The 23,324-nt window shown below is 36.0% G+C and overlaps 3 protein-coding genes across 3 annotated transcripts; 2 read left to right on the top strand and 1 right to left on the bottom strand.

Moving 5' to 3' along the window:
* Window positions 1-1,822: 1,822 nt before the first annotated feature.
* Window positions 1,823-3,285, top strand: Prosbeta7 (proteasome subunit beta type-4). The gene is made up of 5 exons (XM_011502242.1): window positions 1,823-1,999; window positions 2,304-2,510; window positions 2,593-2,739; window positions 2,819-3,017; window positions 3,108-3,285. Exons 1-5 carry the CDS (start codon window positions 1,872-1,874, stop codon window positions 3,180-3,182), a joined length of 756 nt encoding a protein of 251 aa, XP_011500544.1. The 5' UTR covers window positions 1,823-1,871; the 3' UTR covers window positions 3,183-3,285.
* Window positions 3,286-3,356: 71 nt separating this feature from the next.
* Window positions 3,357-4,691, bottom strand: LOC105364342 (methionine aminopeptidase 1D, mitochondrial). Its single transcript, XM_011502241.1, has 5 exons — window positions 4,458-4,691; window positions 4,189-4,380; window positions 3,878-4,028; window positions 3,692-3,802; window positions 3,357-3,571 (listed from the first exon to the last, which is right to left on the bottom strand). Exons 1-5 carry the CDS (start codon window positions 4,515-4,517, stop codon window positions 3,375-3,377), a joined length of 711 nt encoding a protein of 236 aa, XP_011500543.1. The 5' UTR covers window positions 4,518-4,691; the 3' UTR covers window positions 3,357-3,374.
* A 608-nt stretch (window positions 4,692-5,299) lies between these two features.
* On the top strand, window positions 5,300-6,894 carry LOC105364341 (60S ribosomal protein L34). Its single transcript, XM_011502239.1, has 4 exons — window positions 5,300-5,380; window positions 5,545-5,616; window positions 6,279-6,476; window positions 6,756-6,894. The coding sequence occupies exons 2-4, from the start codon at window positions 5,552-5,554 to the stop codon at window positions 6,850-6,852; spliced, it is 360 nt and encodes a 119-aa protein (XP_011500541.1). The 5' UTR covers window positions 5,300-5,380; window positions 5,545-5,551; the 3' UTR covers window positions 6,853-6,894.
* Window positions 6,895-23,324: the final 16,430 nt, after the last annotated feature.

The raw sequence follows: 23,324 nt of genomic DNA, 5'->3' as shown, positions 1-23,324 counted from the left end.
AGAGAGAGAGAGAGAGAGAGAGAAAGACGCACGCCTAAACAATATTACTTATATCTTAAACTTTATAATTTACAATAAAGAAACCCCAAATAATAATTTAAATTATGTGATGATATATAGCATACTGAAAAAAAATAAAGTGGTATATATTTCAATAAATATGTTTGTATGACAACATCGTACAACACTGCGTATATTAAATATTGACTGCAAAATAAATAAACTTTATAAAATTATCGTTTCTGTTTTGAATATTTTACCTTCACAAATCAACTATCGACTGAAATTCAACCCGAAAATTAAAAATCCTTTATTTCACTTACCCATGGATTATTAAACAATATCATTCACATTTGATAGGAAAATATTATTCAATGATTATAACGAAAATATATGACATTACGCGAAAGATATATATTAGCCAAGAGTGTTGCCATCTCGATATTTTAAATTTCTATCTATCGTATTTATAAAAAAAAAAAAAAAAAAAAAAATCATATATTGATTTATAAATCTGAATGTGCCTGTAAGATGGGAACGTTTTTCAAAACGAAATTTTATCGATTCACAACGCTTTCATGAATTGACGACGCGTAAGTAAATAAAGAAACATATTAATTCCATGAAACGTATTTGGATCGAACTTACTCTAACATGCAATGTTAATAAAAAAGCAAATTAACTAAATTATTTAAAATACAAATTTCTCGCACATGTAAAACAAAGCGGCGCATCCTTATTGATAAGTAATTTGCATATACAATTATTCGTGATTTTACTTTCGATACGCCTAATATTTGCCTACAAATATACAAATACATTCATCATATACAATAAAAATACAACAAGATATATTGCACATCGTAATTACAGAAATCTGTCGATTTCGAAAAATAAAGAAATGAAAATTTCGTACGAAAATTACGTATGAAATGCGCAACAAAAATACATATTCAATTACACAAAATGTATAAAATACGATCAATTATTAATCAAATGATTATGATTATTTCCAAACTAACAATATATTATTTTTACAAAAGCATAAATCAATCGTTAAGAATGTCTAAGATAAATAATTGCAAACATTTGTCTCAAAGAGAGACAATATGACAATTAAATAATGAAAAGTAAAATTTAACTTACAAAGTTTTGTATTTTATATCGAATAAGAAATGATGACATGATAATATTGTATGTAGGCCATTACATTAATAAAATTACTCTCCAAAAGCATAGAGAATAATTTGAAATTTATAATATACTTGATATGAAGTAAAGAAAGAATGCGAGTTTATTTATGATTAATTTGTAAGGTGGGCGCGTCAATAAGCAACTACGCATTCGAATGTCAAAGAAGCGAAAATATTTTTGTAAATAACATCTTTTTTTTTTTTTTTTTTTTTTTTTTTTTTTTTTTTTTTTTTTTTTTTTTTTTTACTCAATATGTCAAGAGATAATATTAATAATACAAAATTTAATGATGCCATAATACTCGTGACATATTGTGCACATAGAGATTGACGTAGCTATATAAGTAGTAGAAGTAGTAATGATATTGGCAGATAATTAAATTACATGTTTGGCAGTATATTTGGCAATGATTTGATGAAAGGTGTAAGCCAATATGTAAAAAAGCTCCTCTCGCTTCCAAACGATAAACGAACCGCAAAACCGAATGTCCTCCCCGCCGCTTTTAAATCTCAGGCCAATAAAGAACGACCCGATCGATGATCCAATTGGCTCGTAAAGGACGAACGTCGCGACCTCTGCCCGCCGCCCATCCATCATGACACGATCGTGTGCTATCGACGTGATCCGTGGGGTAAGAGAAATAAGCCACAGCATGACATTGGAAGTCAGTGGTAGTGATGTCGTTCTTTAATCGAGCTGATTACTTTGATCTGCCTTACTGGCAAAATGGACCGGCACCCGGATCGCTTTATCATTTTCCAGATTTCACGACGAATTTCAATTCCGATGCTATACAAAGAACCCAGTAAGTCTTTTGTCTTTTGTTGCAATGCTGAGTTTGTGCATCGTAAGATGCGTCCAGCCAGCATCTCGTCGAGGAACGTTTAAGTGCTTATAATCAGCATAGGCAATTGTAGTGCGAATACTCGAGAATTTACGATGTAACGTCCGTTGTCGTTGTCGCTCGTACTTTTCTTCTTTTCATCCTCCGCCCCAAATTACTATCTCTACGACTTGAATAGTAGCTGAAGTAGTGCGAAACCTAACCTCGAACAAAGAAATGCATTCTTGGAAAGCTTTTCAGGATAAAAATATTTTTCATTTTTCAGATCGCCAATGGTTACGGGTACGTCTGTCGTGGGAATGCAATTCAAAGATGGTATAATCATTGCCGCCGATGTCTTGGCTTCTTACGGCTCGCTCGCTCGATTCCGAAATTGCGAGCGAGTTATTAAAGTTAATGACAACATTATTCTTGGAGCTGGCGGCGATTACGCTGATTATCAGTATCTGAGAAGCCTCATTGAACAAAAAATGTATGTCTTAGAGTTACATCATCGTAACGTAACGTTTTTTGCTTTTACATTCATCTACATCGTATCTATAAAAATTTTTCAGTCTAGACGAACAGTGTCTCGACGATGGATTCAAATTAAAGCCAAAGTCATTACATTGCTGGTTGACCAGAGTAATGTATAATAAAAGATCAAGTTTTGATCCTTTGTGGAATAATTTTATCATTGGAGGCATCGAAGATGATCAATTGTAAGTAATTATCACCTTAAACTTCCTTGTCTTTCCTTTATTCTATAACTATTTTTAACTTTTGTTTGTAAAATCTTAGATATTTAGGCACTGTTGACAAATTGGGAACAGCCTTCACAGATCCGGTAATTTCAACAGGATACGGCGCTTACTTGGCAACGCCCATTATAGCCAAAGCCTATGAGGCCAACAGTCAAATGACCGAGAAAGAAGCCACGGATCTCATTTATAAAGTTATGCAAGTCCTTTTCTACAGGGATGCAAGGTCCTTCCCAAAAGTAAGCAATTCACAGCATGACAATAATAATAGTTTGACTAGGTTATTTTAATAAAACTTCAAGTAAAACTTAAATGTCATATACTTATAGTACCACCTTGGAATAATCACAAAGGAAAAAGGAATTGAAATAAGAGGTCCGATTAGCATTGTTACCGATCAATGAATTGTAAAATAATGAAAAGTTATTGTAAGGTGACCGATTCAAGTTTACTTAAGATAACCACCAGGCTTCAAGGTGTTTTCATAAATGCAATTTAATTACCCTACTTGTAATAAATATGTCATTCTCTTTTCTCTTCTTTTCGTTTCTTTTATAAATTAAACAAGAAAACATTGATTTAGTTTAAAATTTACTTTATTCTAATCTAGTTAAAATTTCACAACCATAATCGGTAATCAATATTGTGTGTTCGACTTGTGCTGTTCTGGCGTAGTCTATTGTAACAGCTGTCCAATTATCCTCTAATATCCCTACTTCCTTCGATCCTTGAGTCAACACTGGTTCAATGGTAAATGTCATTCCTGGTCTCATTACTTTACTGTCGTTATTTCCTGAATATTAGAGTTCAGATTAAAAAATATGAGAACAAACAGAAGAAGGAAAGAGCTTTTCGCTAATGTTAAAACAGGTGCAACGATATTTCTAACCAAATGGGCAAAAGGAATATTTACTGAAATGATAAATATCTGGTGCTCCGTGAAAATACGAGCCAATGCCATGACCACAATAAGCAGGTATTACATTGTAACCAAGTTCGTTCGCTGTGTCCTCGATAATATTGCCTGGCAAAAAGCATCTACGTCATAGTATTACAGGCTATTATTGCATTAAAAATAATTGTGTATCGCAATAAATACCTATGCTGCAGAAACGCTCGTTTGGTTTACAAATTGCAATAGCCTTTTGTAAGCAAATGTCTGCTGCTTTAATTAATTGTTTGCCTTCGCTATCGACAGTTCCGACTTCGTACATTTCTGAGCAATCTCCATGATAGCCATTTAGGAATACCTAAAAGTTTGCAATTGTATCCAACCACTTTAAAATAAGGTAAAAAACAAATTGAAATAATTCAGTGTATGCCAATTAAAAGATACATTTTTAAACAATTATTTTTTAGTTATACGTGTAGATAATATTAAAAATATAAATGATCAAGCGTCATTATTACTGTCACATCAATATTTAAAATATCTCCATCTTTTAAAGGACGATCGTCGGGTATGCCGTGACAAGCTACATTATTAATACTTGTGCATATAGACTTTGGAAAATGTTGATAATTCAAGGCACTCGGATACAATCCATTGTTTACTATCATTTCGTGAACTATTTTATCCAATGAGTCGGTAGTAATGCCTGGCTATTTCGAAGCAAAGGATTTTCACATTAATACAACAATTTTATTTTGCCATTGCAAAGTATAATTAATTTACTTACTTTAACCTCGGATTTAATCTCCTTTAAAATTCGTTTTGCAAAAAGACAACTCTGCATCATGCATTCTATTTGATTTTTATTTTTTATCTCCGGTTCCAATGGTCCTGGCTGCGGTACACCTGTTTCAGCATAAGAGGGTTTTGGAATATAAGAAGGAACTGTTCTCCTTTCCGACACATTTCCAGGCTCGACAATGTCATATGTTCCAAATAACGGCTTGGGCGTAATAACTACACTCTTATAAATTCAAAACAAATTACAAATATTTATTATAAACACTCTACAAAAACTCTAATTACGTACATACTTATAAGGTATAAAATTTATTATGCAACAATAATAATAACAATTTTACCTTCAATTTATTACAAATACTTTTGAATAATGTACTGCTTGGCCTAATTAAAAATACCATGACTCAATTAATCACAAAAAATAAATATAATTTAAATGCGATACTACTTTAATCTTAACAACTATTCATATTGTCATTATTATTATTACTATTATTGTTATTTATTTTTTAGGCTAACTTTTTCTCAATTATCGTCACCACCATAGAGATACAAAATAGTCGAGCTTACGACTCATAAATGACGAAAGTCTAATCCACGAAACATGTAAGGCTATTCATATTGATTACAGTAGGAGTAGAACAGAAATCATTTTCAAATAAAATTCTTTATGCAAGGAATGGAAGAAATGCTTCCTCCACCGGCAACTAATAATCCTTGCTGCCTAAATTCCTAAATGAACAAATACTAGATTTACTTTTCGCTTAGTCACAAATTCGTAATTGGAATTGTGAACAATCACATTCCCCTAGCTTAGTCAAAGCACGTTATGCGCATGCGCAAAATCTCGAACGACCATTTCTTTCGGAATGATTGTTTCTTTCCTTTTCCGTTCTTCGACTCATTAAGGTTCGTCGTTACACTTTTATATTGTCGCCAAATCCCTTTTGTTTATTGTAATCCGCGAGTCGCTGACAAAAATACTCCGACAATAATAATTCTTAAGAATAAAGGATATCGTTAGTAACGATATCGACATCCAATTATCCGTAACGAACCAATTTCTTTTCCAGCTGAAAGATGGTGCAGCGACTAACCTACAGGCGAAGGCTCTCCTATAATACAAAAAGTAATAGGAGACGAGTGTGAGTATTCGTTGCAGAGAGCAACGATGATTTCTTCGACATTCAATGCCTCATCTGACTAAAATTTCATTTTCACTTCTGCAATGTCTTTTGGCAATAATGTTTACGCGAAGCCCTTTTGTAATTGAGAGGTTATGTTTTGATCAAGTGCACAGTATACTAGCCACATGTGCGTGAAATTAAAGACTTTTATTCAGTAGAATGCGAAAAGTGTGCATACGAAGACGTTTATTTTTAAATTTACATTACAATTATCGAGGTGTCACGTAGTCTACGTTGTTAGTTGCCTCATCAAAGGTGCCACTCGTTTTGTCATGTCTAAAATTCAATCAGACTTTAAATTTCATAGTTTTTTTTTTTTATAAATAATTTCTGTTATAAGATTTCCCAAGCTTACCTTATTCATCAAACAAGTTATATTTTTTTCATTGAAATTCTAAATCATTTGTTTTAGACATTATGGTCATTGTGTATGGATTTGGAATAGAACATACTCAAAGCTAGCTATGTCGTAAAATTTAATAAAATTGAATATATCGAGTCATTGTGGTAAATCAATAATAAAATACCAACGATCTAAATTTTTTCTCCCATGCTTATAATATTTTACTTTTTATTATACTTTTAATATTACAAGAATAACTTATTGACGTAACTTACAGAGTTCGTACTCCTGGAGGTAAACTTGTTTATCAGTATCTTAAAAAACCCAAGAAGATTCCCAGATGTGGTCAGTGCAAGGATAAGCTTAGAGGTATCCAACCTGCTAGGCCGATGGAACGTTCTCGCATGTGCCGCAGGAAAAAGACTGTTAAGCGAGTCTATGGTGGAGTGATGTGTCATAAGTGCGTTAAAGAAAGGTACGTAAGCATTATCTATTAAGCGTTTAAATTATGCATCTAATTTATACTAGCTAATCGCATTTGTTTTCTGTTTGTTTCCTCTTTTTCTTTTACTTTCAACATATTAAAAAATGTAATAGCTAAAATTATTTCTGCATATATTAATAATCAAATATTTAACGTTAACACAAGATGTAATGAATTATAAATGAATATGTATAACTAGAATATCTATTTTGTTTTTTTGTTTTTTTTTTTGTTTTTTTTTATACTAATGAACAAAATTTATTCTTTCAGGATCGTTCGAGCATTCTTAATTGAAGAACAGAAGATTGTAATAAAGGTAATGAGAGCTCAGCAGTCTTCTGCCAAAACGAAAAAAACGGAAAAGTAATTTACAAATATCTTACGTGTAAAACTTAAAAATAAAAAAAAGTAAAAATCATTTTATAGTTACTTTTTTTTACTGAGATTTCAGTATAACATTTGTAATATTCATGTCTACAAATAAAATTATAAACATCCAATTTACGTAATAAAAAAAAGAGTAATTTATACATTTTCAAGATTTATGGAATAATATTCTGTTATTTATAATGTTCTTTTGCCGAAGCTATTAAAACTAATATTAATAGAGTTTTGTAATCTTCTTGATTTTATTGTGTACATTTATTTTACATAAAAGAAAATTATCCTATACTTTTATATAAGATTTTTAGGGAGATTCAAAGAAAAAAAATTTATTTTTATATCACATTTATTATAAAATCTATTTTACTAGAGAATATTTCTTTTGTAATATAATTTTATTTACTTTTTCGAATTCCTGTAATACTAACTAAATATAAAACTTTAAACGTATAGAAAAATTTACTTTTATCATTACTTGTCACATCGATACATTTTTATACAGACTTACTTTTTTACACAAGTATTTTTAATTATAAATAAAAAGATTGAAAATTTGTATTTGACATTGTAAGCAACTGGATATAAAACATGAAAACGTGATATTAACAATGAAGTTCAATTTTCTTTAAATACATCATTTTTATCATTGATTCTAGCAATTAGAAATATATATATTTTTGTTTTTATGAAAAACCTTTTAAATAATTATGATATTGTTGACATACGTAAACAATACATTCTCATAGATATACAAACTCAAGCAAATATTACAATATTTTTCTAAGTAGTAATTTTCTTGAAACTATTAAAAAAGCTTTTATAATAGTCAAGTATTATATATGTATATATTGCATTTTCGCACATATAACGCACATTATCCAATACTTGTATGATAGTAGGATTAAAATATCATTGAAAATACTTAGAAATGTATCGATTGAGTAACTGAGAATAATTTGTATGAAATTTTAATAAATTTATTTAAAGGGTCATTGAAGTAATTTATTGGCTGTATTCGTAAAAATAAATAAAACTTATTTCGTTGTTTAAATTGCTCTTGTACTTAAAACTTAAATTTATTTCTGTTTTGATAGAAATTCTGCATTGCACATAGTAATGTAAAAAAAATAATCATATTTCGAAATTTTATATACGTAATGTATAACGGAGATATACACATATTTCAATAATAAAGCGATTAAAAAAAATTCAGGTGTAAAATTTTGATTGGAATATGTAATACTCATCCTTACTTTTTAAATAAACTAAAATATATTAATTTCTTACCCCGTAATATCAACAGACTTAAATGATGAAATATTTGCCCATGCCCCCCCCCCCTCCACCTTCAGCTAGATTTTTAAAATCTTAAATAACACAGTTTGAGAAATAAGTAATTACATTGTAAATTCAGCTAATATGGCCTTTTTAATTACTAGTACATTTGAAATATACCATGCGATATTTGCGTGTAAAGATTTTATGAAAAAATTCTTTAAATATTGAAGAAAAGTATAGATCAAAATGTATATATTAAATCCGTACTTGTATTTCACAGTTACAAATATTTTTATGATTTGTATAGGGTTTAATGTTGTTTTTTGAAAGGTGAAGGGCTAAAACTGCATGATTTACCGCAGTTCTCGGTTATGCATTTAAAAGGTCGTTCAATTGCACTGCAATAAACATTGAAGTAAATGTACTTTATACTTTATACAAATGCGTATTGTAATGTGTTAGATCAACGTGTAGGATTTAAAAAATTGTAAAGCCCATTCCGTGAAAATATATTTGCAATTTCATTTCTTTCATCAAATTTTGTTTGAAATAACATACAATTATAATGATATAACTTTATCAAATTTAGAAACGTGTGTTAAAAAATTTTTTTTTAATTTTATGCTTAATAAGTCAACAACGTGTATATACTGTTACAATAATTTATCTTTTAATTTATTCCTGTTTTATTGCTCAACAACATGAATAAAATTTCGTTTCACTTTTTTTTTTTTTTTTTTTTTTTTTTTTATTATAAAATTTCATTATTCATATATTCAGCTCTCAATAAAGTATAAATGTAAGAAAAACACATTATCTAATTAAACTGCTGTCAGTTTCGTGTTTTCTGGCTTTTTCGCAATAGTGGCTTTACTCCGAATGATAAATGTGTACGCCTTCTTTTTAAACTCAAAACTCACCACCACAACTCAATAAAATTAAATAATATTTACATACAAAGTGGAGTATTTTTTTATTTTTTTATAAATTTTTTATATTCGAACTTCCATTATCTTGATACGTGTACTTTATACGATAATTATAGGTTATTCTGAGCCTATGTATAGTGTTGATATTATTGCTATTGTCAAGGAATTTATTTGAATAAAGTAGAAATAAATGGCTAATTATTGTAGAAAACTATAAATGTAAATTATGATTTTATTGATAATTAAAGACTCGTGATAATTTATAAAGCAAACTATGACGTATAAGCAGCATACTATAAGTACCAAAAAAATAAAAAAAAAACAAAAAAAAAACAAAAAAAAAACAAAACAAAACCAATACTTAGGTGGTATTTAAATAAGAAAGTGTATTTATCGATAAGATAAGGATTTATCGAGTGAATCTTTATACAATCATATTTTATCCATATGGTTATGAAATTGTTTGCATTCTTACCTGCTTTTATGTACATGCCTATACGCATATTTATATTACGAATTATAAAGTGTATATGACAAGAGTCGATGATTTATAATTAAGATTTAAAAAGAAGTATTCGGGTAATTATTCTCGCCAATTGTGAAGTCGTTTGTAAAGATATAAAGATATCAAGTAAAATAAATGTTTTTTTCTCTCTTTTTTTTCTTCTTTACTTAATATATAAAGATTGTACTTACCTTTAAATACATCGCCATTACGTGTGGGCTGAGAAAATTAATTAAATTTTATAATAATAGTAACATGAATAATTATTGTTTTTAAAAAATTTAAATAATACATGTATAATTGTTCTTTTTTGTTTTAAAGCGCTTTGTACATATATATTTAATGCAATGAATAAACTTTGTGCATAAAAAGAATATATTTTTAATTTGAATTTCGTAATAAAAAACTTAACAAATATATAATTACTAAAAAAAAAAAGAATTTTTCAAATTTATTATCTTTATTATATAAAATTGCTAGGGTATCAAATTTTATTTTTGACAATTTTATTAATAAAATGTCCTACAATCATAGAAGAATATAATAAAATTATTCAAGTATTGTAAATTGTAATTAAGACGAATTTTTAAACAATAAAAAAACTAAATGGATATGATTAATAAATTATGTGTGAAATTTTAAATATTTTAAAATTTTTAAATTTTTATTTTTAAATATTTTTAAATTCTATAAATCACTTGAGAAATGCAAAGTATGCGACCAATTGGTAAATTTAAGAGAAATGAAGAGAAAAAAAATTATAATAATAATAATTTAATGAATGTATAAATTATAAGTAAAGGATTTATATTGTTAAAAATTATAAAGCAAATAATTTTTATGAGATGCATTACATCAGCATTTTATACACAAGACAAATTTTTAATGCTATTTCGATTATATAATAATGCATATTTTTTTAAAGATATCTTGCCGCTATTACAAGAAAGTAATAAGAAAAAGTAGCAGGGATAAAGTAGTGTTTAAGAATTTCTTTAAAGATTTCTTTAATGTTGAAATACGTTAAATATTTATCTATTAATTGTGTAGGAATGAAAAATCATACAATTTCTCATGTACGTCTTATTTATAAATTTGTATTTAAAAGTCAACTATCAATTGAAAAATATTGAGAAAAAAAATAAATAATAAATAATTTAATACATAATTATTGCATTGATATGAAATAGGAGAAATTAAAACAGGATAATAATGGAGTAATATAAATTGATTAAAAATTTTCGATAAAAAAAATTGAAATAATAATGAAATTAAATAGCTTAGTAAAAGCAGCGAAATTAAAATAAAATTTTAACGTCGATATCGAAGGAAAGAAATTACCATTTGGAATTACTAAATTTAACTTTATTTTAATGTAAATGAATGGAAAGAAGGATCAAAGATTGTTAATAAAAAAAAAAAAAAAAAAAAAAAAAAAAAAAAAATAAAAAATCAATAAGATAATATTATTTTCATTGCATATAGAATTTTGTGTATTACTTCTATATATATTGTAAACGTCATGTTTATGGAAACAAAATTAACAGAGCGAATGATAAGTTTTTGAAAGTTAATTTATTTGAAATATATTCGTTAGAAAATATACAGCACTCATTATGTGCATAATAATATGCATTTTTCTTAATTAGAAATATTTTTTACATAGAATGAAAATGAAATTTATTAAATGTCCGGTGTTCATTGGGATAAAAAAAAAAAAAAAAAACACTTGCTTGAAAGTGTATTTATTATAATAAAATGTGAATGCTTCTTTATTTCAAAGAATATCAATTTCCTTTGTCTATATTTGGCGTACATATGGTAAGTCTCCCCTGGTCGTAAGCCCCTAATGGTATCGCATATACTTGTCTACCGGAAGTTGCTTAAAGGCAACTGATAAAATCATAGAAGAGGAATAAAGTCATTTTTCTTCGGCAAACTGCTCTGTAATGACACGTTGTCTTTCATTAAACTTTACACTCCGACTCTATTGATCATATAGATAGAACGGCTGTATGGAGTATTTGTTCTCCTATACAAATAGACATTACAATGTTAATCTTGTTCATAACACAGAGAAAACGATCGACGAGACAAAGATAGTTCCAGAGTAACAATCTCTCCCCCCTACCCTCCCCCCAGCTCCGCTCGTTCGCCTTTTTATTTTTCTTCTCATGCTCTTAAAAAGTATAGGAATAGTATCGTTTTTCGTATGGTATCGTATAAATTATAAAAGTACGATCGAGAGAAATATGAGCATATGACAAGAATTATTATATTTAATAATGAAAGCGTCACGTAAAAACAAACTAGCTTGCAAATAACTTAACACCGAAGTAAATAAATAAATAAATAAATGCAAGTGTATGTAGATAGAATCGCGTGCTTTTCAAAGAGAACGAGGAGTTCGTCTGGGCTAAACACGAGCAAAGTTTTTCTTTGCCGAAGCCTCGTTTCCAAGAAGCTTCATGGTCTATGTTTTTGATATTTCGTATAGTTATTGATTTGCTTATTTATATGTACACAAACTGAAAAAAAAATATTCAATTTCTGATAGGCAAATGTTTGTTGCAAATGGCTAACCATACTTAAAACTAACGTAAATAAATATTTTATTTATATTTATAATATGTTTCACCACAATTGTAGAAAATAAAATATTAAAACGCGTTTTACGATACAGCTATTGTTAATCAATGTCGATCCAGTAAAATTTGTTTCAAAACAAATGAAAAACCTTTTGCGTGTGCGTGCGCGTGTGTGCGCGCGCGCTCTGAAATCTATTATTTATTTTCTATTTTATGCCAAGTATTATTATTATTGAGTACAAAAGATCGTGAGAAATTAGAAGGAATGGAAGCTCTGCTGTAATTAATGGGTCATAATTCATTTGTGCTATAAACACAAATAATGTCGTATTGTAATAAAAAGAAGAGAAATTAGCTGTTGGAACTTAAATAATGTTAATATTCCGTTAAATTTTGTCAATTAAAAATTGAATATTATTCGAGTTCTTATTCGCGGAGAAATTTCTTGTATTGAATGCTTGACGAAAATTTAATTTATGAAAATTATTTATGCGAATCTTATCGATTGTTTATAATAATACTCTACTGATAATTTTACAAGTCCAAGTCCAAATGTATTATCTCATCATATTTCTCCACTATCCTCTTTTTTACTCTTTTTTTTTTTTTTTTTACCATTGTTTCGTGCTAATAAAATTCAATACCGCATATTCGCTCTTTATTTTTACTCCGAATATCGCTTGCAATTGCTAAATTAATATTTGTCCGGCAACATATTACCAACATAGCACTGTGGAGATTATATAATTTAACTGAAATTTAACTGGTAATAAATTCAATCCATTTGGAGGTAATCTTATTCGTTTTTTATAATATCTGTGATATACCGTTTCTTGCGCAGTGCCACATATTTGCTTAGACGATTTGCAACGATATCGGAACAAAAACAAAACAAAATAAAACACAGACAACAAACCCTTACAATGCACCGGCCAACAAGGACGAATTTTGAAAAATTTCAAGAATGATTAACAACTCGCAAAAAACATTAACTCGGACGCAGTCGGATTGTTCTTGATCTCTACCACCACCACCCCACCCCCCTCCTCCTCCCCCCACCACCAATCCGGTCAACACCAACCCCACCCGCCACGCCGCACAATAAGTCTTTAGAAAGAAAGGAAAGAACTGAAACGGTCGGTCTCTCGTTCTTCCAACTTCAGTAGTTCATCTCGCGAGTCGCGCCGTCTATTTGTAAATGTCTATGGTTGCCGAGTCGAGTTATTTCTACCCTCCATTCCGCTTTCCTCCGCTCCCACAATTTTCTCTTTCAAACTACAAATTTCTATCTATAAAGATACAATTTTAGTTTTGCCTATTTATAAGCAGCTTTAATACCTTAACTCGTTAATCGCTATCGTCGCGCGTCCAAGAAGAGCAAATATTCCTCCTTCTCCTCCTCTCTCCCCCCCCCCTCCCCCCGTAACACATATTACGAACTGCTCACTTATGGATTTCTCTAAGCTAGCAAATCGCGAACTAAGATTCAGAGAAGCGTAATTCAATATTCGACGTCAGAGTTTACTTATTACGCAGCTTATAAGTATGTTTCTCTCTCTCTCTCTCTCTCTCTCTCTCTCTCTCTCTCTCTCTCTCTTTTATTATTCACAGGTGTAAAGGTACAATCAACACGGATTAACAAGGCAAATACGAAACTTATCCGGCTTTCATAAATGATGATTTAATTAGGATGTTGATCGATTAAATGCTCCCACTAATATCGTTCCGTTATTTAGCGAGAAGAGAGATAATTGTACGGTGCGTAACGTTATCAATAGCTACATCACTATTATAGCGGATCGACTGTTTTCAAATTAAAGATTAAGACCTCCCCCCCCCCAATTGTACGGTGCGTAACGTTATCAATAGCTACATCACTATTATAGCGGATCGACTGTTTTCAAATTAAAGATTAAGACCCCCCCCCCCCCACCCCTCCCTCCCTCCCTCTCCCAATGCTTTTCAATGCTTTTCCCCTCTTTTGGCTTGTCCACGCGATATAATAAAATCAAGAATCGCAGACTAAACGCGTCATTAGCCATTTTTTAATTGTTGCTATCCAAGAGGAATCACTCGAATATGGTGGGGTACACCACGATCTCGTATTTCTAAAATTTTTGCGCTCGAGCATAAAGTGGGGAGAGTGGGAGGGGGGGGGGGGGGGGGGGGGGGGAAGCCGCACGGACAGTCGCACAATTAAATCGTTTCCTCGCGATGCTCGTGTAACGACCGAAGCATACCTCGAGATGTTTCTCCGGATGATGTTCGTAAAAGGGCAACAACGAGCGCTTGGCTACAACTCGGCCAATTACACATCGACTCAACCGACAATACTCGTGTACTGGATTTTTACACGTTCAGCGCCAATGTTTAAATGCCACGCTACAGCTTTTTCCAATCCAACGGATAAATCAAAACGTCGTCGGGCTGCCCGAGCCCTTACGCAGGAGCTCCGACTTTCTTGTTCCTCGCTCTTTCTCACGCTATTTCACGCACTCCTATTGTGCAGCCATTCAAATGACAATCCCGTTCGCTCCTCCCGAGCGTGATATCACAGACAATTCGAATTTCATAAAGTTGCTGGAGTTTGGTCGACGTGGGGTTGTCGCTCACCCGTAAACTCTGTCGCGCCTCGCATTTCCGGGCCAACAATTGTAGATTTACGGCTTGCGATAACTACGACGAGAGAGCTTCACCAATAAAATACTTAAGAACTTTATTAATCGTGTTTGTGCGACGGGAGCGGCCGGCTGACTGGCCGATTGAGCTTTCGAGCATTTATGATATAAGATTTATTTGCCCGTAATGGCAATCCCAGCTTTAATCGTAACCCCGATAATCCCGATAAGGATGATCAAGGCTCGTTAAAAAGGCTTTGATGAGACGCGACCTTCGAGTATGTCGCGAGTCCCCGATTTCTCTTCTTATTGTGATTTCGTTGATTGGCAGCTAACGCGACCACTAATTCGCGCTAAATACTCTTTTAACGTATCCGTTGGGCCTAAGCGAGTCGCTAACACGCATTCGTCACAACATTCTCAGCGCTGGATAATAATAATAGTAGACGAGAGATAAACATTATTCTCTCGTAACGACAATTGTCACTTACACAAGTGCTTTAACCTGCGTTTGGTCTTTCTACCACACAATTATGATAAAGTAGATTTGAAACAAATCATGACTACTATTATCAATTTCTAGAAATGAGACATTTTACATTCATTACGCGCACGCGATGCCTTGGAAAGTGAAAGTATCGTCAATCAAGAGCTCGACAGTCATATAATAATATGTTATTGTTATATTAAATAATAAGTGTAGCATTATATCATCTATTGCCTCGTCGTACCAATCCTTACGAAGCTCAATCCTCTAGGTGGGGCATATTTTGATTACCCAGTAAGATGAAAGTGCGACGATTCGTTTTATCTTGCTGTCTTCCTTGCTTGCTTGCTTACTTGCTGCTAGTTTATTCTCGCACGAGGGCAGTTAAAAAACAACATCAATAGAGGAGGGGCGGTGAGGACTTGTCGAGTTGCGCGTCTATGTGATTTATCGATCACTAGACTACGTTAGCCAGCATTAGTCCGTGATAATAGCTCTCTTAATTTTGGAGGGACGAATTGTCAAAACGATTTCAATGATTATTGAGACCTCTATTGAGGTCTATTCTGCCTATTCTGTTGACCTGTCACGCGGATTGAGAAAATTGACTCGTTTCAATTACCAGGCGTTGTTTGTGCCGAGCAACGACTGTCAATTATTGCCGACGGGTATTCCACCCTCTCAGCATCGGGGCTGGAGTAGGCATTACTCCCGGAATATTGGTCGTCTGTGGAGATTGGAGAGCAGCTCGAGCCCGTTACTCGGCATCCCCACGAGTAACGTGACACGAAGATCGCTAGTCTACTTGGCCGTTACAACGTCAAATTAGCACGCGAGCCCCATCAACGCTAAACCTGCTTATCTTTATTCGTCATTTATCCCATTTGTCGAGATACTTTCGGTTGTTTTTTTTTTTTTTTTTTTTTTTGTTTTTTTTGTTGTTTTGTTTTTTTTGTTGTTTTGTTGTTTTGTTTTTTTTTGTTGTTTTGTTGTTTTTTGTTTTTTGTTTTATAATTTGACTACCGAAGGGAATCGCCATATCTCGGGTCGGGGAGACACGCTCAGGGACTCGGTGACAATAATAAGTTTAATGCGATCCAATTGGCGATCCAATTGGCGATCGAATTGGCGATCCAATTGGCGATCCAATTGGCGATTCGCTGCCATTTACGACGCTTCGGAGTGAAAAAAATTAATATCAGGCTAATTCGTTCCGCCATTCGATTATGACAGCTTACAATCGACCCACGAGGGAGTTTCCAATTTCTTATAGCGTACGTAATAATTGTGACGATCTTTAATCGGGCGTATGAAATAATATGGAAAACTGAGATATCGACGCGATGTTAATCGTCTAAATCCTGATTCGTTGCATTTGCCTTCGATGAGTCGACGATGATGACGCTTCGATCGGTCGATTAACATTTTTACAATATTAATAATTGAATCACGTTCGGCTTTGTTCCATTTTGTAAACACACGAGCGTGGATTTGTAATTTTGCGTAAAATTTTCTTAAATACAATTCCTCGCATATGAAGCTGTAAGGTTTTTGCAAATCGAGCAATTTATAAAGAGTACGACTAGGCGGCCTTAAGCTTTCGCTTTTTCGCCGCTTTATCGGCCATGTCGATAATGTTCTATAATCAATTATATTCCAAAAAACTTAATAAGACCTCGCGTGCATTGTAATCGAGCTCGGTTTTTGCAAGGCATTTTTCGCTCCGTCGGAACTTTTAAGGGCGGCCCAGGTACAACGACATCCAGGAGAAAGAGGACGAACGATTAAGTACAGAGCCGAGATGACGAAAGACCTCTAGCCTTGCTACTAAACCTTATCCGTCGGTGCTTGCCATTTCCGGAGATCGAATTTCCGGGAAAACTCTGCACCGTTTGGCGTTCGCTTGTTTAATTGGCGCGGGAGGAAACAAAGGTAGCGCGAGCTTTGTTCGCGTTTGAAGGGAAAATGAAAATGAGCGCTGAGAATTGAAAAATCGGCCCCGTTGATAAGGGTGAAGCCCATTGGCTTTGCCGATTGTTTTAAACGACCTTCGGATCTCGTGGCGAAGCTCGTCATCGCTCAATGGGCACTCGTGCTTGTATGTCAACGAGTAATTTAGCCGCGTTTTCGTTAATTCGCACGGGCTCGTAAATATCGCGAGCCGGTGTACCGATCCGCCCCGTTGAGAGGCGCCAAGCTGTTATGTGAATTTATATACTCGATGAAACGTAAGAAAGTTATTTAAGACTTTTTCGAACTCAGGCTCTAAGCGATGGCGGAAATATGTTGCATCGTTTCTTCTCGCCGCCGATACCACCGATCTAATCCCTTCCCCCGTCCCAACCACTTACCTCTCGCTCGCTTGCATACACTCCCTTTCTCTCGCGTTCTAAAATTACACGCGTATAACGTAGTAATAGAATAAGTGCAAGCGAGAGCATACTGAATCTGTTTTTAAGATAAGTTGCGAGTAAATACGCGTCTATTCGCACGTTTCCGTTTATGTTTTCACGCAAAAGGACGTAGCTCTTCTACGCCCCCCCCCCCTCCACCCACACCGACATGACTCACTCGTACGCTCGTTCGCTCTGTCTGTCTGTTTGTCTCTTTCTCCTCTCTCTCTCTCTCTCTCTCTCTCTCTCTCTATATATATATATATATATATATATATCTATCTGTCGCTCTCCCTATCTCTAAAGCTACCTCTCTTCACTTGTTTTTTTGTACGTTTTTTCAAAGCAGGCGACTACTCGTTCAACGATAGTTTAAGCGTAAATCGGTAGCTTATCGCCTGTCCGTCCATTTACCGGACGGACCGAGCGAAATTCCAGATTGTTTTTCACGTCATCGACTACTCAGCCCTCGGCGAAAGGCCGATAAAAGCCCGGGAAGGGACGTTAACCGTCCAGCTTGTACGAGCGAGCCTCGCGCTTATTTATAGTCGCGATGCTCCGATAATTAGCTTGGATGATAGACACTTGCAGGCCCCACGCAGACGTATTTCCAAATCTACCGTCTCGACGAACTTGAACGCTCGAGGAAAAGAGAGTCAGTCGCGCGTTCCAATATTTGACCTCACTACCGAGGATATTTCTTTCGCAACTCTTCGCTAGAGCAGAGCCCCTTCCTCGTGGCGAAACTATTCGATGATGCTCGGCTGCGTAGAAACGACATTACCCAATGTCGTGTTTTAGGAAAGTATCGCGCGACATACGTAACCGGCCATAATGATACACGTACCACAAAAATGTCGACTTGGAATACGAAATATCGTTGAGCGCTGCGATTTAAAGAGAAAGCTCTTCAAAATTGCCGGCAAGACTCAAGATTCTTTCGGCCTTTGCGAGAATTGCTCAAGCCCTACTAAATGACATCGCACTCAACGAGCTTCGATACAAATACTCGCAAGCGTCGGGCGTTAAATACAACATAGACGTCGCTCCGAAGGTCTCATTCGCTTTAACATCGGCTTAATTCGTTAATCGTCGAGCGTGTAGAATGGCAGGTAAGGATGTGTTACGAGCGTTAGGCATCGACGATTCCATTTTTTCACGATATATTTCTGAAAAATTCGAATGGCTAATGAAACAACCCGGCATTTTAATACCAATGAGTATATCCTCGTTCAATCCCTCCCTTTCACCTCCACCCCCCCCCGCCCACCCCACGCCCCCAAAGCACAAAAAAAAATCTTTCTAGTTCTATTTCCAAGTATAGTCTTGGTTCATTCGCGTCTCTTACGATAAAGCGTTTGCCTCCTCTATCTTCGGAACAACCTCGTGCGAAGGTGAATACGCAATTTTTAACAAACCCTCCGCGCCACTAGTCCATCTTGCGAATGGATCTTCATATTCGGAGATTCGACCCCGTATTACCGAATCGAAAGCGAAACTCCCCCGTAACGTCACCACCCCTCTACAACCGTCGCCACACCCGGAGACTCGTCTCTCCCATGAGCTCATTCAATTGGAAGGCGATTGCTGCGGTTGGCATCGTCGCTAGGCATCCGGGGCTCGAGGATAATGTTCGAGGATTCCGTGACCACAAGGAAATTGAAACGCGACCGCAGCGAGAGACGACGACGACGACGACGACGACGACGACGACGACGACGACAACGAGTCCCTTGCGGATCGAAAGCTCCTTGATCCGAGGCCTCATTGTCTCGTGTTTGTCGAGTATCGTCGTATCGCCAACAACGAAAACAGCTGCGAAAATAGCGACGTAACTAGCCCTGCCGCGGAGCAACCGCGTCTCGTCCTTTTTTTTTTTTTTTTTTCACGATAAATTGCTATTTGTTTGCAAATATTGCTCGGTGCAGTCCGTGAAGCTGAATCTGAATTTCCAGCTCCGTGCGAGAACGAGTGTGCGTACGCGATATTTCATTATCAATTAAAAAAGGCGCGGGAAAATTACAGTTGGGCCATTAAAGCACTGGAGGAAGATAAGAAACGTCGTAGGAAGAAGCCACGAGCGTAAAGTACACGAGAACTGATTGGATCGACAGTGAAAGATCGAGCTGGTGAAATGCCACGACATGGAGTAAGGGGAACGTGATCGACGAGAAGCCATTGGATTATTCGTAATAGCGACTCTGTAATAGCGAGCCTCCATTTTCGGTGCCCCGCGTTCGCACCTTGGCCGCGTCCTTCAACCTGCTAGGAATGCGAAGGCGTCGGTGCCAACGTACCCACGGCTAAATAGCTATTGAGACAGAGAAAGAGAGAGAGAGAGAGAGAGAGAGAGAGATTACACGACATTGCGTGTGAATGCACTCGCGAGAAAAAAAGAAAAACAAAGCGAAACGGAGAACTACGTGCTTAGGTATGATTGTGCGCCTTTCGTCTGCCCTCTCCTCTCCCCGCCTTTCCTTCCACTTTATAAGGAATTTAGAAGATTACACGTTTCACGTTGGGGAAATCGTCTATTGAATCTCATATACGTTAATGTGCCTGGCTTTCGAACGAAAATGAATAATTACGAGCCTCGTTTGCATGCATTGGCGGAAGAATCAATGAAATTGGGCGTATCGAGGCCGCGAGAACGACTATTTGAGGATTGAATTACATTTTTTCGTTGCACTTGTTTTTTTCAATTTCACTCACTCGTACAGAGCGGCCAACGCGCGAGTATCGGAGTACAAAGAGAAGGCGAATGAACGATCTGCTATAGGTGATTAATATTTATCAATGAAAGCGTAACTGTTGATGCAAAGATCTGGAATTTAAAAGTCTTGGGGCGATACGTATTTTATTGTATAAGCGAGCGTTTTGCTCGATACGGGACAACAATGTAGTTAGTGTACTAAAATAATAATAATGAAATGAAAATTGAAATGTCGGATGATACGTCATTGATATCTATCGAATTTACGCGATCTTACGTAAATGTAAAAATATTGAAAAAGCCCGAATACGTCTTTACTCTCTCTCTCTCTCTCTATCTCTCTCTCTCTCTCACTCACTCACTCACTCTCACTCACTCTCACTCACTCACTCACTCACTCTCAACCATTAAACATCGACACACGGTACAAGTTTCTTTCTTTTATTCTCATGAACATGAATTTGCAATTAAAATATTTTTGCAATATCGTTGGTATTTCGTAAAAATGTCCAATCATACGAGCCTACCTCCAATTCAATTACATTACGGACTCGTTCGACTTTAATGGTAACTTTGTTGGAAGTTATTTAAGATATTTGGTCGAAATTCTAAATGCGATCGGAATTTGCATGGCACTTTCACATGGCCTAGAAACATCAGCACGTAGATAAACGGATTTGCTGCTTTGAACTATAGCAAACATTTGATAATTTTATTTATATATCCATACTATTATTTATCATTAGCGTAATATACGCCTATTGTATACAAATGAGATATCATTCGAATAAAAAAGAAAATGAAAAAGAAAATCAGGCTAAAAAAAAAAAGAAGGCTATAATCGTTTGTAAGCCATCTGATTGATTAAATGTATAAAGTTACTCCATCTTATTTTATTTTTATCTTATATTGTTTATACTTTTTATTTTATTTTAATTTTTCTTTCATTTTCATTATGTAACAAGTGCGCGTAATCCTCGTTAAAAGCAAGCGCTAATATATATTAATTGAGGGCTCGTTTAAGCGAAGGAATAATACGGCCCAATAATCTAAATATTATCGATCGATTATTTACGTACGTCATCTACGCAGAGACACACGATATACATACACAACAACAACAACAACAACAACAACAACAACAACAACAACAACAACAACAACAACAACAACAAACAGAGAAGGAAGACAAAGTATTTTTGGAAGCTATTAATAGGATGGCAACATTATCTTAGCGATAAGTTTGGAAACCAGTTTACGACTACGCAAATGCTTAATGCAAGGCTTATGACTACGTAAGATAAAGGAACTGTGATTCAAAAGAGCATAATAATCTATTCGATTGAAATTCTTCAACACAATGTTGAAACATCCGCAATCGTCGTTCGTATATCCATTGAGATTTCAAATCTTACGTTCAATTGCCTTCCCTCGTAGTCGAGCGAGCCTATTCGTTCCTCTTACCTTCAACTACGAGGTCCCCTGCCACTGCCGACCACCCCTCCCCCTTCCCCGCCCCCTCTATCTCCTCCCATCGACCATCATCAATTTTAATTACCGATTTCCGTAGAGCGAAAATCTCAACTTTGATTGACTTTCGTATCTCTCCGAGACTTTATAAGCTACAAATTGAAGCGGGCGGACGCGGTATTCCCGGCTAATTTTCCGGCCGGTCCGTGACGTGGTAAAAATGAAGCTCGTCGGGGCTTTGGCCATCGGACGACAAAAGTCCCATCCACATTTCACAAAACAACTCGATGCGACAATGAATGGTCAAAGCTAACCAAGTAACGTATGTCATACCGTCGACTCGCACACGACGATAAGACGACTTTCGTGACGGCTTCCCTCGCGCGCCAACACCTACCGCCGCCGCTCGCGAAGATGAGCTCGCGAAGATGAGCTCGCGAGAAGCGAAGCGATTTATCACAATTGCCATTGAGGAGAATTACGCGCGACAAAGCCGAACGAAACGGGGCGGCGGGAGCGGGGGAGGGCAGAGAGACTCTCGGCCACGAGCGCTGCTTTCACTTGCTCGCTCCACTGCGCGAAGTCGCTTATCGGCCGCGTAGGAGATTCACATCGGTTGGCGGGCGGTCGGGCTGGCGGTGGAGGGGTGTGAGGGGAAAGGAGGCTGGGCCGAATAATCGCGGAAAGCGCGGTGGACACGGGAGAGAGCTCGCATTTGACAAAATAACAATTGTGGGTGGGTGTCGGTTTTCACACCCGGCACACCGCGGGGCCTCCGCCGGGAATGTAAAAATGGCCCCGAACACGGAACCGGTCCCGATGGATCTTTGTTGCGCGCGAACCCTCGTCTTCGGACTCCCACCCCAGCCTCCCACCGCTCTAAGCTACCTTACCCCTCCGTTCCCCTCATCGCTCATCCCTCGTCCCTCGCCCCGGCCCCAATCAACGTGCGCACTCGCGCACACGAACGCACGCACGCACGCACACATACTCCCCCACGCCCCCGTCCCTGGCCCTGTCCTCGGTCCCGGCCCCGGTCCCGGCCCCGGCCCCGGCCCCGAGCCCGTCCCCGACCCCGCCCCGTCCCCGACCCCGTCCCCGACCCCGGCCACGGCCCCAGCCACGGTTCCCTCTCGACGGCTCTGCTAGCTCGCTTTCGACGGGGATCGCTTTTGTTTCCTTTTTCTCGGCCCCTTACCTGCGCGTCGAACCGAATAAGGATCAGCGCTTCTCAGGGACGTGAGGAGAAACTCGTCGGGCCCGATTCTCCTTTGTGTCGATGATCTTCTTTTTTCGCTACGATCGCGACGCCTCCCGTCCGCCAGGGCTACCTTTTTCTGAATTCTATGGCGAATGGGTCGTTATGCATTGCTTTCGAGGCGGTCAAGTCGTTGCTTCGAAGACTTGCGAATCGCTCGATCTTAAGTAAAATACGATCGCCCCCCCCCATCCATCCCTCCCTCCCTCCCTCCCT

This window comes from Ceratosolen solmsi, unplaced genomic scaffold, assembly GCF_000503995.2.
Source record: "Ceratosolen solmsi marchali unplaced genomic scaffold, CerSol_1.0 scaffold31, whole genome shotgun sequence".
Taxonomy (NCBI): Eukaryota; Metazoa; Arthropoda; class Insecta; order Hymenoptera; family Agaonidae; genus Ceratosolen; species Ceratosolen solmsi.
Note: the sequence above shows the minus strand (reverse complement) of the source record. Positions and strands in the feature narration are given on the sequence as shown.

Excerpts from the sequence above, each read along its gene's own strand:
- Prosbeta7 (XM_011502242.1), top strand. The coding sequence starts at position 1,872 with ATGTCGTTCTTTAATCGAGCTGATTACTTTGATCTGCCTTACTGGCAA. Across the intron at positions 2,000-2,303 it reads GATGCTATACAAAGAACCCA|ATCGCCAATGGTTACGGGTA; the intron begins GTAAGTCTTTTG and ends TTCATTTTTCAG. Across the intron at positions 3,018-3,107 it reads ATGCAAGGTCCTTCCCAAAA|TACCACCTTGGAATAATCAC; the intron begins GTAAGCAATTCA and ends ATATACTTATAG.
- LOC105364342 (XM_011502241.1), bottom strand. The coding sequence starts at position 4,517 with ATGATGCAGAGTTGTCTTTTTGCAAAACGAATTTTAAAGGAGATTAAA. Across the intron at positions 4,381-4,457 it reads AGATTAAATCCGAGGTTAAA|CCAGGCATTACTACCGACTC; the intron begins GTAAGTAAATTA and ends GCTTCGAAATAG. Across the intron at positions 4,029-4,188 it reads TTTTAAATATTGATGTGACA|GTATTCCTAAATGGCTATCA; the intron begins GTAATAATGACG and ends GCAAACTTTTAG.
- LOC105364341 (XM_011502239.1), top strand. The coding sequence starts at position 5,552 with ATGGTGCAGCGACTAACCTACAGGCGAAGGCTCTCCTATAATACAAAA. Across the intron at positions 5,617-6,278 it reads AAAAGTAATAGGAGACGAGT|AGTTCGTACTCCTGGAGGTA; the intron begins GTGAGTATTCGT and ends CGTAACTTACAG. Across the intron at positions 6,477-6,755 it reads CATAAGTGCGTTAAAGAAAG|GATCGTTCGAGCATTCTTAA; the intron begins GTACGTAAGCAT and ends TTATTCTTTCAG.